General features: G+C 34.3%; 1 protein-coding gene across 1 annotated transcript; it reads right to left on the reverse strand.

Moving 5' to 3' along the window:
- CLT2 (CRT (chloroquine-resistance transporter)-like transporter 2) lies at positions 1–12,180 on the reverse strand. Its single transcript, XM_088943803.1, has 10 exons — positions 11,559–12,180; positions 11,268–11,413; positions 10,797–10,834; positions 8,221–8,336; positions 6,764–6,863; positions 6,643–6,678; positions 6,421–6,471; positions 5,248–5,371; positions 1,048–1,173; positions 1–410 (listed from the first exon to the last, which is right to left on the reverse strand). The coding sequence occupies exons 1-10, from the start codon at positions 11,963–11,965 to the stop codon at positions 253–255; spliced, it is 1,302 nt and encodes a 433-aa protein (XP_088799929.1). The 5' UTR covers positions 11,966–12,180; the 3' UTR covers positions 1–252.
- Positions 12,181–16,214: the final 4,034 nt, after the last annotated feature.

A 16,214-nucleotide genomic window follows, 5' to 3' on the forward strand; every position in this document is an offset into this window, starting at 1 on the left:
TTGAAAGCAACGTAGGCAGTAGACCTCAGATTTTCTGTACAATAAAATAGAAATACCAAATACAATTGGTTTTGTGATACAATTACAAAATCAATGGGGATAAACATGTTAAAATAGCAGTGTTCTCATGGAACTATAACAAGGGTCATCATCATCATCTAAGACTTGCTCCAACTATGCCGTCGACGAACCATTGCAAGAAGAATATGTGAAATTCTATCTGTTTTTTATTTTTTCAATTCAATATTAGGATCAAACATTTTCAGATCCCTGCTTGGCAGACTGAGGTAGGTTATATAGAAGTAGACCTAAAACAAGAACCAGGCTACCAAGCAGGAAAAAAGGGCTCAAGCTTGAACTTTCAGGGATGTAAGGCAATTTAAGGCTCAGAATATAAATAGAAAGTGGCACTGCAAAAGAAAAGAAAGAAAAAAAACAAGCACAAATTAGATCCAAAACAGGAATGAAAAACACAAAAACGTGTATTTATGTATTTGCCAATATGAAAAATTGTTTTCTAGATTGGCACTCATCCATTTTCTGTGTAAGGATGATGTAGCCATTTACAAATCAAGGTGATTAATTAGCTAGGTACCATTTGGTTGTTCATGCATTTATTGTCCCAATCCAGATTGGCCGTCAATGGGTTCACATCTTCTGTGACCACCACCTCAGGACCATCCTGAGATGACCAATAAAACACAAGCACGTTATCCACTTGTTTCAAATTCAAAACACCAAGTGAACTACTTTCTTGTTAAGTGTCTGCATTTTATTGGATTGTCGGTAGTCATAGCTGAAGTAAACTCACTGTCAACATCCATTTCCCTTCCGTGGGGGATGAACATGGCCATTGATCAGTCCAGATAATTCATTTGCTAGGTGAAGAATTAGTCCAGCTATGTATTCAGTGTCCCAATCAGCTTTTACATCCAAACCTGTCTTGTATATGGGTTCGGGTATTTAATAAATATGCATATAAATGTTTGTAGATAGATAGCTATATGCACATATATATACAGAGAGAGAGAGAGAGAGAGAGAGAACCTGCTAATGTTGTTGCAAGGGATGAAACCACCGCAGAAGAAATCTTTACCAGACTGAGCACAGATATGTTGAAGGCCATATTAATGGATATGAAAAGCAGAGGTAGTAATGGAGCTCCTTCACAACCTGGAAGACAAAAAATAGGGGAAAAATATAAAGATTCACAAACCCATGGAATATTCAGTAGGAATAGGAACTAATCCCCAACATTATAGAGCTAAGATGGCCATCTCACTGTGAGTTGACATGCACAAAGCAATGGAAAAAACTGGAGAATTAATAAAAGCTATGTTCCAGCCACTTATAAAGGTAAACGTGTTCTTTCTGTGATAAATTCTGGTTAGTGTATTAGGGCAACTGCTTGAAATACATCATTGTATTCTTTTTTTTTTCATTTTACTAAAACATTTAAATTAGTTATTTAATTAGCACTCACCAGAAAAGGAGGAAAAGGGCCAAGAAGCAATAACAAAGCAGAAATATAGTAAATTATCATTTTAACTTTTTACCAAAAAAATCATTTTAACTTCAGTAAATTAAAATTACAACCATAGAGGTGCATCCTCCAGAGCTAAGTAACCTGATAATAATGTAGAGAGAGAGTGTGAAGTAGAACCAAATTGTTGGCATACTAAATCTCAAAATCTCTGAGTTTCAGAGCAGGAGATGATGCATGTTTACATGTAACAATTTTCAATTTGACTAATTTTAAAATAATTTTACTTTTATTAAATAAAGGTGCATCTATCCGTATTTAGAGAGAGAATAGGGAGTGAGAGAGATCTGCAACATGTGCCCATGTGAGAATGACAGAAAGAAATCAATGAAGAGTGAGGACTGAGTTAGTAGGGATACAATAGGTAGTAAGTATTTTATTCAAGGTAAACCATATAGGAGCTAAAGGAACTAGTCAATGGAGCAGTTGCTCAAAATATTGATGTATGTATCTTCATTTATTTATTTTTTAATCACCATATGTATCTTCATTTATGTAGGATGTCCTTGTTATGGGCATGCTTATAAGGAAATAGTGACTATTGTTAAATGTTACATTTATTGTGACTGGATTTAGACAATTTACATTAAATGTAGGTAAACTTGATAGAGGGATAGAAAAAAAGGTGGAGGTGGTTAGTTGGCACAGTGCTGCAAGAAACTTCGCCATAGCATACTCTATATTCCCTTTTCCCACCTTTTTGTATCAATTCTTGAACTGCAACATAAGGCAATCTTCCATGAACAGCATTTCGGAATTACAATGCACAAATTTAAAAATCCAGAATTCTATCACCGGACCTTGATAAAGCAAAATGGCAGGGCAGAACTATTTTAACCGATCCAAAATAGTTTTAATTAACGATGAACTGAGTTGAGTAACTCTGTCACTATACCTTCCCACCCCTTATTTTTGGAATTGTGGTTTGAGTGCAAAATTTCCTAAGATGCAAAGTTCTGGTTACTGAGCTCCAAGGTATATATGCAGTAGTTTAAATAGGTTTTGATCAGGTGACAAGCATCTGACAGGAATTTCTTAAAGTTCACAATCCAGGCTCTTCACATTGCAACTTCCACTAATAAATTCATAGGTATAGATAAACCAGCTAGTTGCTCACTTGCAATATGGAAGGGACAGCTTAAGAGTAAGCTTACTTGTAGCTTAAGCAAGTTATTTCTTCAGGATAAGACACAGAACGGATGGTGCATTGATTTTCTCAGAGGAATATAAGTTAATTGATTCAAAATCTACTAAACAGAGCTATCTTAATCTTGATTTTCAGCTGCATTTTCAAATGAAAAGAAAACAGAAAAGGAAGAATTTTTCCTCATTCAAGATAATACAATGGATACACGAGCACTAAATTTTCTCCGAAAATGACAAGTGGAGTGATTCTGATTTTGAATAGAAGGGAAAAAAAAATATTCTTTCCAGTGAGAGAAGGCACCATCCATACAACTACCCTTCTTCCAGAAAACACATCCAAAATGAATAAATTGATTTTCTAGAAAACTACATCAGATCTCTTGAAATTTGGAGTTAGGCACACAATCGAGACAGGACACATCCATTCATCACTCTGAACTGCTCAGTCCATGTGCCACCTCTTAAAGAGTGACTGAGTGACTCGATGACCAGTACCAAGAGCTGTGAGACTACTTTATGTTAGTGCTAGATTTTATACCAAATTTCAGGTATTGATAGAACAGTTATGATTCCCAACCACTGCAACTTCTGATCAACCATTTCTATTTGCTCAACCAAAAAATGAATCAACCCAAAAGTTGAGTTGAGCCACAATTATATACCAGATCCCTATTACCATCAATATCTATTCTACCTGAAACAATACCATATTATTTTCCACATATTCTGATTATGATAGTAAATAATTACACTTTGATAGCAAATATATTTGAAACAGTATGCTTATAACGTGTCCATCTAGCATTCTGAAGAACATTTAACCTCATTTTGACACCATAAGGATAGATTCTGTTCCTGAATATTCTAAAAAACATTATGATTTACACAGGCCAATATCCACTGGGGACAGCAGAACTGATCATTCAATTGGCCCCATCTACAAGAATAGAATGAAGCTCAAGTGGATGGTCTAAACCATACAATTTGTAGGCATCCTACCAGTTCTCATGTTGTTTAATTACGTTGAACTGGAATGAATGTCCATGACAAACCTGACACCATGATCCTGCTGTATGCAGGTGATGGAGGGGCCAAAGAGTAAAAACATTGAAATCTTCTGTTTTTTTTTTTTTGTATTCTGGTACAAAATGGTTATTTTAGTCATTTTACATGTCCGTGGGATCTGGTCTAAGAGTTTATTGTGTTTGTGTTTTAAGTAAAAGATGTAGCAACATATTGGAATGAATGGAGTTTATTTGAGTTCTTATAGCTTATGTTAAAGGAGGTAAGTAATTATGCCCTAGAGCAATTGGAACCCATTAAGCGATTCTTAGTTTTCTGTCTTCTCTCTAATTTTGCAAATAGCCATTATAGCCATCAAAAGTTCACAAGTTCTTTCCTAAAGGAGTTCGTTCAACACCCATAAAGGAATGAAACTGATCTACATAGGCTTTTCTTCAGTTTAGATAAGTTCTCCTTTTTATCGCTTTTGTCTTTTGGTGCCAAACCATGTCTAGTTGCTCTCATATTTGGACACCCCCATAGATCTTCGTCATCTTTTGTCATACTAATTTGTGTTGATATATATGTATACAATAGGTGGCACAGCCAGGATGTTTTCAAAAATACTTGTCAATTGCATATATACATACAAATACAAGAAATAGGACCAAAATTAATACAAGAAAGAGGTAGCATGCTTCAGGCTTTTTCCTTCCTCAGTTTGTATCTTCTCTTCTATACTTGTCATTCTGCTTCTCTAGTCTTAATCTCTACAAACAATGTTATTAATTGGCTTAAGTAACCAAGTTATTTTTCATCTGAAAAATCTGCCTAGAACCCTAGAATCCAGAATTTTGAGGTTTTTCACAAAACATAACTTTCATCATTTTGTGCAAGATGTACTCCAGTCCAAACCCTATCAGACTTGGTCCACCCCCCCCCCCAATTTATCTATCTAAACCTACCTGAGAAGTTTAATTGACAATTTTCAACCTTAGACCTATGTTTCCCAATTTGAAACTTTTCACAATTTGGGACTAATCTACAATTGTTGTGGTTAAGCCTTGATAGTTGACACCTTCCTTACCTAACCAATCTCTACCTTTGGTCTTAAAAGCCATCTTTAGCCTATTCTAGCGAATCAATATCTTCCTAGACACAGCCTTGGTTTATGGTCATCCTACATTAATTGGTACCAGAGCAGGCAATCCTACATCAATTGGTATCAAAGAAGGAAGTCTATGTCTAGGTTCTAACTTCTAACCATCTGATCAGGTAAATTTTCTGTGTGGAGAACATCCTAGGTGAGACCCATTAAATGGTGGACACCTGCCTTCTACAAACGCACAGTATGTGCATTTAAATGTCTATAGACAATATTTACAAATTTGTCTTTATGATTAAATCATTTAGATTTCCCTGAATTCAAGTACTATGATAAAACAGCAAACAAATGATAGCAGGATACCTTGCAATAGAGAGGATCCATATAAAGTAATAGTTAGGCAGCACTTGAACCATATATAACTTTAAAATCCTATAAAAGAAACACTTACCTATTGTAATGGCACCAATGTTCAGAAAGCAAGCAGCACCACTTTTCAGGTAGGAAGGGAGCTCAGCAAATGGTATACCTTTCAAGTTTGACAGCAAAGGCAGAAAAAGAAGTACAAAAAGAGCCTACATGTTCAGAGACATTAAAATGAAAACATGATGAGAAAGTTATCTTCAGGCTTTTATGCTTAAGAATAATCGTGTATGGATATGTATTAGTTAAGATCTCAATTGCAATAACAATGACAACAATGATAACAACAAAATGGTTATAAGATCAGAAACTCAAAACAACGACAACAAGAATTTCCAACAATAACAATACAGCCTTGTTTTTAATGAAAATATGTCCAGTTTCCAAAAGATACATGTGTTTGATGCTTAGACCAGGAACACAAAATCAATTCCAAGCTCCAAGTCGTTCTACACTTCTTCGGTAATTTTTAAGTTACAGAGTGAGATTAGGTAGAGAGCATCTCAAGGCCAAAGGGGTATTACCCAAATGACAATCCTGACAATCCAAGGTCTTGAGAGGAGAACACTAGATAAAGACCTAACCTTCAGCACTTTTTCCACACAGTGGCCACTCTCAGACTTGCACCTGTTTTGTCATGCACAACAGCCCAATGTTTACCATTACACCAAGCAATAGCCCATGGTACAGAGAATCTCAAGGCTTGGAATAATTTTGTTTAATCTAATGGAGGTGGCAATTTAGCATTTTTGTAAGTAGCTTTACAGGTATAATATGATTTTCTTTTCTCTTACTATTATTTTTAATTCTTAATATGATCATAAGGTAGACCAATTACCATTAACTGCATTAAAAAGACAAGTATCCAACTTTGCCCAAAGACATCCACTAGTGTGATATTATGTTATAGGGAAACCAACCTATTCCACACCTCCCCCTTTCCATACTCAATAGTAATTATATCATTAGCACTGGTGTTAAAGAAGGATTATATATGCAACATGTCTGGCTTTGATAAAGGAAATTATATATGCTGCTATCTTTCTCAGCCATATTGCTGATATCAGAAATGACATTATTGACCCCAACATGGCAAATTTATTTAACAAAGTCAAGTTGTCAATACAACATAATACTTCAAACATAACATTCATGATAAATTATAGAAACACAAAGGAAACCACAGCAAGCCAAAAGTCACCTGGAACCCAGAACCAAATGAATTGACTACAAATATGTCAAGTGGTTTTCCCTGTAGAAAGATAAGTAAAGCATTGTCAAGAAATGCAGATGGCAAATAGTCAAAAGAACATAACTTGTGAAGTGAGAAATGAACTTCAATGAATAACATTATTTATATCATCAACAACAAAAAAGTGAACTTCAATGAATTAACAGAATTTTGAACTTGTAACAACCATACCTTAAGGCACCTTGCAGCATCAATGAACACAAACTCCTGTTGTTATGCAAAGAATTTTGGACCTGTTATTTCAAATATATGGAATACCAGCAGAAATAAGATAACAGTTCATTGTTATAACCTTAATAATAGATGCACTGGCTTGAAATGCAGATGAAGCTACCATTAGTGCTGGCCATATCATGTCAACTTCTGATAGCATTTGACCTTCATTAGACCCACTGTATGTCATATGCGAAAGTCTATTGGTGAGTTCAAAATATTGCATAAAAGACAGCATACTAGGCAAACACATTTTGTGAAGACAAACATTGAGAAATGGTTTAAATTGTGTAAACCTAGCAACAAGAAGAGCTGAAGAATGCTTCATATGGAATAAAAGAAATCCTACAAGTATGGTTGATGATCAAGGACCACAAGATGGGCAAGATTAGTACTGTTTGCATGAAATGCAGGTCCGGTGGAAGCAAAGTTGATGGAAGTGTGCAAAGAAGGAAAGCAGTTCCATGTAAATGCATAAAAATATGGTGCACTGTTCTAAGGAATTAAGTAATGAAAGAAAGCTGTAGCAATATAAAGCGAAAGAAATAAAATAACATAATAAGAAGAATAAAGAGTTCTATTGGTCAGGGGCTTATTTGAGGGAATCACTATATTAGGACTGTTCACAAAATTTTTAAAACTGACCAAACCAGACTGACTGGACCCGAGATGGTTGGGTCTAAAAAGCAGTCAGTCGGTTTCAGCTTAGTAATTTGTAAATATTAGAACCCAATGATTTGGCTTGGTTGTGAATTATATCTATGTAAACCAAACTGAAACCAACCCAACCAACAATGTATACATTAGTGGGAATGTGGGAAGCATGGAAACTTATGATACTTCCATATATCCCAAAAAAAAACCTAGACTTTTCCCATGACATTAGTGACACTATTCCACTAACGTCAGGCTTGTCAACCACTACCTAGGCTACCCAGTCCGCCAGACTCTCCCAAAACCCAAATTCCCAAAAGGCAAAAGCTAAAAATCTTTAAAAAGAAAAAGAAAGTGATCAACTGACCTTCTCAAATCTCAATCAAGTGAATCAACTATTTTAAGAATGTGTAAAAAAATCCAGTCAATAGTTTTCTATTATTAAACTTGAAATGGGATCCATATTACTGGACCAGTTCATCATTATTTAAATGTTCAGAACAGTTTCCTGGGAGAGACTACTTCACATGGCCTGTCTTGTGTTTGGTTAACCAATTAAACCAACCAAAATGCAAAAGAAATTCTCAAATCGGTTTTATGTTCTTTTCAGTCAGCTTCAGTTGGCCCAATGATCGACCCAACAGTATCAGTTTGGTTGACACAAGTAAATGAAATCGAACCAAACCAACCCATGTGCAGCCCTATACTAGATGATATCAGCTCAGGTCCTGACATCACAATTGAAAGCCCTTATTTGGGGAGTATATTAATACTGTGAACTTTCATTGTTTTGAAATTCTACTAAAATTTGGAGTCCTATCTAGAGGTACACCTGCTCATTAGGCTCAATTGCCACAAGAACAACGAGTTTGAAATAAATACCTTGCTACCGCTAGAACTACACCAGCAGCTACAAGTAAGCAGCCGATAATTTGATTAAATGAGTACTTTCTCCCTAAAATCAAGGTCGATAGTATCAGCTGCCACACCAAAAATGTCTGCAAAAAAGATATTCAAAGGTTACACAGTTCCACTCCTTCCAATGAAGTTACATTCTAAACAATCTTAGCCTTGTGACTGCCTGATACTACTACGAGATGCTCAGAAGAGGTATTTGCATTTACAGGACTGAACATAGTCTACCTAATAGAAGTAGTTCCAGACACGGCATTTTGCTTTAAGATAAAGCATGAAGAGAAGACGTAATAATAACTATAAAATAAAATTTAGATTAGATCCCGACCACAAAAAAAAATAAAAGAAAAAAAAAACTGTACAAAAAGTTCAATTATTGCATAAAGGGTTTGTTCAAGTGCAAAATACAAGGACTGAAAATATCACTAAAAGCTGAACCAATAGCCATGAACGAGATCTTTCCACTGCTTTTTCTGAGCACCCTCTCTCTTTGAGTTGTCTTGTTTTAAAAATGTGTATGCTGCTCCCCTCAACATCCAAATGATATAGTGGTATCATGCTCTGTGCAAACTTACCTTTTCACTTAGACCTTTCATGTTCCATCTGGCCAGGGCCTCTAATAAAGATCTTTAGGAAGGCCAACTAAAAGTTGCAGATATGGATAAAATGGACCCAAAAGAGCGCCAGAAATTTCGCAATGGATGCATAAATAATCTGTCATTTCCATCACATTTGGGCAGAGAACACAGACAATTCAAGGGATATCCATACCTCCTCTGATGAGCTTATCACTGGTTAGGCACTTTTTCTAATGTTGCTTTCCATTCCACAAATAGATACCTTTGAAGGTACTATGGGTCCCATATTTCCTTGTGCAGGAAACAGTAATTATCTACTAAATTTAGCTGTTTGAGACAAGAGTTTATTGAGAACACTTCATTTTTACCCTACTTCCACACTTAAGACCAGCGTGACTTCTAACTCCCAGTCATGTAAGTTTCATCTGGAACATGGCTCCATACCGCTCCATTGCCTCTTAACTCATAGAAGTGTGCCGCTAAGGTATTTCTGTCATCAGATATTGCAAATAAAGCAGGGAATAGCTCCCCTAGTGACCTGCTGTTGCATCAAGGTTCCAACCAAAACCTCACCCTCCCACCATTTTCTTTTCTATCATCAGTAATGTTTTTGTGTTATAATACACAATTACAGGAACCATCAGCTGGGTTGTCCATTAATCATAACAATGGACTTCACCAAACATTTGAAGCAATAGGAAGTCAGAGTTACAATAACTTGAAAAAGAAAGCAGCGTAACAGTTCACGTTTCAGACCCTCATGCAAGCCCTGAAACCAGTATCATTTCTAGGAATTGTGGTGATTTTTCTATTATGGTGTTCCTTAGGTGGACAAAAAGGTTGAGTTAGCCAATGTCTCTGTTTATCTGATTTTAAGATAAATAATTTGGTTAGATTGTGAAAGCATATTAAAGATAATCTTGATGCCTTGGTGGCATTACTAGAAATTTTGCATTATCCAGTACCTGAGAGTTCCCATATGATGACCATCAAATCTAGTGCTACAAGCCTACAGCCATTAAGTTGGGAGCCAGGATAAGGAGCAAGTAAGTTGCACAACCAAAGGGTCATTCTCTTGAGATGGAGGAGATACCAAACAGATGTGTGTGTGTGTGTGTGTGTGTGTGTGTGTGCAAGGTTTAAAATGTCGATGTCGATGGAAATGTCGCTTACCAAAATATAGGACATATGTTGGAAATGTCGGAAATGTTGAGCGGAAATGTTGTAAAAATTAGAGACATTGTGGAAATATTATGAAATATGTGGAAATATGCAATGATATTTTGTATAATGATAAAAGAAGCATTAATACATATTTCTAGACTATTATCTTATTCCCAACCATTATATAAAGCTAAGAAACTAAGATCAATAACAAATTAGTAAATGATGATTTACTGATTTATTATGCATTTTGATGTTTTTACAAGGTTATCTGATATTTTCTTTTCTTATTTTTAATTCTGATTTATTATAAATTATAATATATTTATTTCAAACTAGTAAATAGAAATACATTTATTCTGATTTTTTAAATATTAAAGTTATAATACATTATGTTTTAATATAAATTTAATAAACTGATTCTCTTTTTTGTAGTATTAAGATTATGATAAATTCTGATTTCTTATAAAACTTAATGAATTTATTATGATTTTAATACTAAATTTATAATAAATTATGATTTAGTATAAAATTTAATAAATTTATTCTGATTTTTTTATATTAAATGTAGAATATCAATCTCAAATTTACAATGAATATGAATTCATGTTTCATCATTTGGACAAGCAACAATCCCCAAGGACCCCAACTAATACATCAATAACAGCATCAACCATGAAGATATAGTTCAATTAGAAAAACAATTGACAGCAAAGAACTTGTGAAGTTGCAATGCAACTAAAGTCAACTGTATATCAAAAAAATCTAATTTTGATTCACTTCATATATAATGTTTATTACCTGATTCAATATGGGTATAGCTGGTCCTGGAAGCATAGCTGTAAAAGACATACAGGATTCAGTATTAAGACAGCAATTGCACAGCAAAAGGTTGTCATCTCTTTATCACATTAGAAGACCCGTTTTAACAAACAAAATCGTATGATGCACAAAATTTGCAATCTTAATATTCTAAACATTTTTCAAAGATGTAACTAATCATGCTCCGAGCTGTTTGCAGAATTTACCAGGAGGGCGGTTGACGATTATTGAATTTATTGCTGAAACTTAGATTCGCCACCTTAGAACATTCAAATATACAAAACGCATGGAATTGTGTAACCCATTCTCATCTAGTTGCAGAGGTTCTAAACAAGGAAACCATTCCTTGAATTGGTTCTTGAGTTACTAGCAAATTCGAATACAAACTCCAAGTAAATTGTTTCCAGAGTCTTGCAACTTAAAATTGAGTCGGTGTCGGTTAAGATATACCTCCAGAAGCCATCCCAGCAGCAACTCCAAGTGCTTCTAAAATACCAATAATCATAAATCGAGATTTTGGAAGAGCTAGCATTTCATCAGTTACAATTCCAGCACAATATCGGGCAAACAAGACAGAAAAGTAAATCGCCACATACCTGTGTTTCCACAAAGCAAACAAGTGTCCTCGATGAGAAACGTAGTAGCATCATTCAACTCCCATAGGAACAAATAAAGAAACGGAATTCGAGCACGAGCAAAAAAAGAAAACATCTATATAGAAAAATGATTTCTGAACATTACCCGAACGTCGTGACCTGAGCTAGGAAGAACGGGTACTGTTTCATGGGAACAAGAGCAAGTTTATAAAGTACCCGATTTGCAACTGCTAGAACGACTGTAATTGCAGAGCCAACAATAATTCCTTGATTCTTGTGAGTAAAATGGAACTCCTCCTTTGAAGCATAAACTCTAAAATTCGGTTTTCTTAGGGGGTTGAGTTGAAGGCCGGTGGTCCTTCTGCGATAAATCCTAGAATCTCCACCAAAAGATGCTGCCGAAGAAAGCTGGGAACAAAGACTAGGGTTGTGAGGCATGGCCATCGAGATTAGATAGCGAAATTTGGTTCCTTTGGCGTTAGTGTACAGGCAGGGGGGTTCTGAAGGAGTCAGACGGATCGACGAGGACAACGATGGCGATGAGAACCCCATGAAATTATAGTAGGCGATGCTGTCTGTTTTTGACTCTTTTCTTCTTCGTTTGCTTGGTTGTAGGGGAATGGGAAATGGGAGATATGAATTTTCTTTTCGCGGGGGAAGTATCGGTGGGAAGCTTGGAATTGAATGCAGCTGGTGACGAAACCCCAGAGAGGTCCTGCCCAACGGAAAGGGCGAAAAGGTGAAGAATTGAAAACGCGGGGATTTTTTTTTTTTTGTGGGGGGGGGGGGTAAGAAAGAAAAAACGCGGGGAAATAGAGAGAGCATGAGCCCAACGTAGCTGGGCTACAAGCGGATCAGATCGGATCGCATCGAATCGCATCGAATCGAATCGGAATTCCGAGCACTGAATCCAGGTATTTCATTAAATTAATTACTGTTGAATTAGAAATTTAAATCGTAAGTTTTGATCGGAACAAATCACAAAATTATAAAATCAGAAATTTGAATTATTAAAATTATAAAATACTGTTGATTCAGTGAAATCGGAAATTTAATAATAAATTCAGTAAGAATAACAATTTCACTAAATTGTTCTTAAATTAACAGTAATTTCACTAAACTACTGTTAAATCAGAAATTTAAATAACAGATTGTAATAAAAAAAATTGTTTAAATTTACTGTTGAATAAAATTATGGTTAATTGATGAACTTTTTAGTTCGTGGTTAATTAAAGTTTACTGTTTCAGAAAATTTTTTTTACTTCATGGGGCAACACAAAAACCAGGGGTTGCCTTAAGCCTTAACCCCCCAAGTTGTAGTTAGGGTGTCAAGAGCATTCAAAAATCTTATTTTGAATTTGAGATATGACATAATCGAATCAATTTCAGATATGACCTGATTTGATTCGATAGATATTTGAATCGATTAATTATTTGTTATTTATATATAATATATAAAATATTTCATTTATATATCAAATATGTATGTAATAATTTAATTCTATAAATAATTTGTATATTTATATACTTTATATAAATAAATTATTTATTTTACGTATTTATGAATTACCCAAAACAATTAATCAATTGAATTTGATTCAAATCAAATATTTAATTGAATTTGAAATCAAACATTGATTTTTAATATCCTTTGAATATCAAATTGGATTTGGATATCCAATTTTCTAATTGGATTCAAATTCGAATATTAATACCTAATTCATCTCGAAATCAATCTGTTTACACCCGTAGTGGTAGTGGGATTTGATCCCATGTCTCTACTATGAATCAAACTTATAATTAATTAACATAAATTAATTAATAATTAATTAAAACTTACCAATAATAAACAAATCAATTAATTAAAATTTACAAAATACTCAACATGCCACCCAAAAAGCTCCCCTCTTCTTAACGACTCAATATTTCCTACCCACATGAACTCTATCCACACCTACCCACAAAATATTACCTCTATGCATTAGGAACATCTTCCTGTTATAAAAGCATGAGATATTCTTCATATGTGGCTGTGATCTGATGTGGGTAAGGGTGAGTAAAGTCCTTAACAAGTTTAGATGTCAGTTGGCATTATGTCTCTATTTCTCTCTTTTTGTCTTATTCATTTTCTTTGTTTCTATGTCTCCCCCGCGGCCCCGCCAATCCCTCGTACTATAAAACACCCCTTAATAAGGCGTCTCTCTCTCTCTCTCTCCAGTCTCCCCTTCTTTATTCATTTTTTCTTTCCATTTTCCACCAGCCCCTCCCACTACAAAGAACCCTTCCCATATGTCACCCCCCCCCCTTATTCCTCTCCCTCTCCTCCTTTCTTCCTCTTGGTCCCACTACAAGCACCAAACAACCATATTTTTCCATTGTTTGTCGATTGTACATATTCACAAAGTCACAAAGTAATATAAACTTTCTTACTATTCTTCGATGTGCTCATTTTAAAATTAAATCAAATTTGATTTGATTTTTATTTATTTTTTAAAAATGTTGGGGTTTACATGATACAAAATAGAGTCCTATGTTGGAAATGAATGAGGGTGCAAGGGATTATACAAATGTGGCTCATAACCTAATAGTTTAAGCTTTTGGATTCTTACATGGTTTCTTGTGTGCAAATACTGCACGTGTGTATGTGTATGAGCCATCTATTTTGGCAACTTCCCTTAATGCACTATCAAAAGTGAAGGTTTGTTTGAGTGCAAGTGTTGACAAATGCATGCAATTGGCTCCCCTGTGGTCATGAGCAAAGGGCTCTTGGTTGGTTCACATCAAGCTTGTCGATATGATAATGTTTGTGTTATAAGGGGAGTATGGAAATACTCAGATGTGAGGGAGAGATTGTTGAGATATACATGTGAGTAATGTATGAATAGAATCCTACATTGGAAAAGAATGAGATGTGCAAGGGACTATAGAAGAGTGCCCCGTAACCTAATAATGTAAGGTTTTTAGGTTGCATCTGGTGTTTATCTCTTGTGTGCAAGTCATATACACGCTTATGTGTACACACCTCCATTTTGGTGATTCCCCTCGATGCACCGAAAAAAAAAATATCTAATGCAAATAGGAGTGTACTTGGTAACTATGAATTACACACTCTTGTTGGAACTAGTAATTACTTTTTTGTTTTGAGCAAAATTATTGAACATTTATTTTAAAATTATTTTTATTTCTTCATACCTTGGCCGAATAGCGTAGGAAAGATGTTCAGACTAAGAGCAGCCACTTTCTATATCTCCACTTTATAACATGAGTGTTGTGGCATTTGACGTAGAGATGTCTTACAGTTATATCCCCAAATGGAGTTTGGATCTACTCCTCACAAAGTGTTCCTCACACTAACTTCACAGCACGATTTAATCATGCATTGGGAACATCCCCCATGAATAAATATTTACAATTACGAAGATGTTTTAGAAGCATGGCTGCAACATACCATGAGGTTGGTGTGAGGCATGTTTTGTTTGGAGTAAATTCAAACTCCTCCAAATTATTCTTTGCAGTACTTGTGTGGTCTTGTCACTAGGAGTGGCCACGAGTCGAGCACTTCATGAGCTATTTGAGCTCGGCTCAATTTCAATCAAGTTTCAAGCCGAGCTCGATTTCAATTTACAGGCTCAATTAATAAACAAGGCAAACTCAAGCCTAATAGAACTCGGCTTGTGAAGCTCACAAGCTGAACTCAAAACAAAAAAATCATATATAAATATAATATAATTTATAGAAAATAATATATAATACAAATATTATAATTCTTAGTTTTTAAAATATAAAATATAATAATATTATATATATATATATATATATTTTATAAAACATTTTTCTCAAATCAAGCTCGAGCCTTGTACTACATTGGTGAGCCGAGCTTGAGCCTAATACTATTCGGCTCAGCTTGGCTCGGCTCAAATCCAGCCCTACTTGTCAGCACTCAACATCATATATCATTACATTATTCACACAACTGTTATTTATAATTATGAATACATTTTAAATATATATAAAAGATAATTTATACTATATATAAATGTGTTAATGTAGTGCAAAACTTTTTTGGACTAAAACTATCCTCTATTTCTTTGTTTGAGAAAGAGTATAAAAGTTATTTTATTATATCTTTAATGGCAACTATAATGACCATATTTGAGTATTTAGTCCATCTCTAATTGTAAGGGTTGAAAATGTTACTTCAATTAATACTTTACACCTCATTTAGTCCCCTTTTATTAAATCTTATTCTTAAAGGTATTTAACTCCCATTTCCTCTTATTAAATCACATATTTAAGTTATTTTTTCATCAATAAGTTATTTAAGTTATATCAATATTTTTAACAATATGAACCCATAGATTTTAAAATTGACTAAAAAACAAAACCATTATTTATCAAAGTGGTAGCTAAGGAATTCAACCATCCAAATCGAATTGATAAACCTATGAAGTCATAGTTAGGTAATAAAATTTTTAAAATACAAATAGATATACAAAAATACAAAAAAATGTAGAAAATATTTAGACATATTAATGCCATTTTATTAATCAAATTAAAAAATAAGTGTAATAAACAATAATTATTTTTATTGGTAGTTAAAAGGATATACATACTTTAGAACTGACAAAAAATTAAATTATTTTACTATTTGGAAAAGACCAATAGTTCAACTTTGGGTCAAATGTATTAACATTTAATGTTATAAACAATAATAAAATAAAAAAAATAAAAATACATAAATGTTGCAAAAAAAAGGCACACGTGTAATATTAATTAATTTTCATATTAAACAAAAAGCAAG

This window comes from Nelumbo lutea, chromosome 5 (assembly GCF_056320005.1).
Source record: "Nelumbo lutea isolate HS-2025 chromosome 5, American lotus-T2T, whole genome shotgun sequence".
NCBI lineage: Eukaryota > Viridiplantae > Streptophyta > Magnoliopsida > Proteales > Nelumbonaceae > Nelumbo > Nelumbo lutea.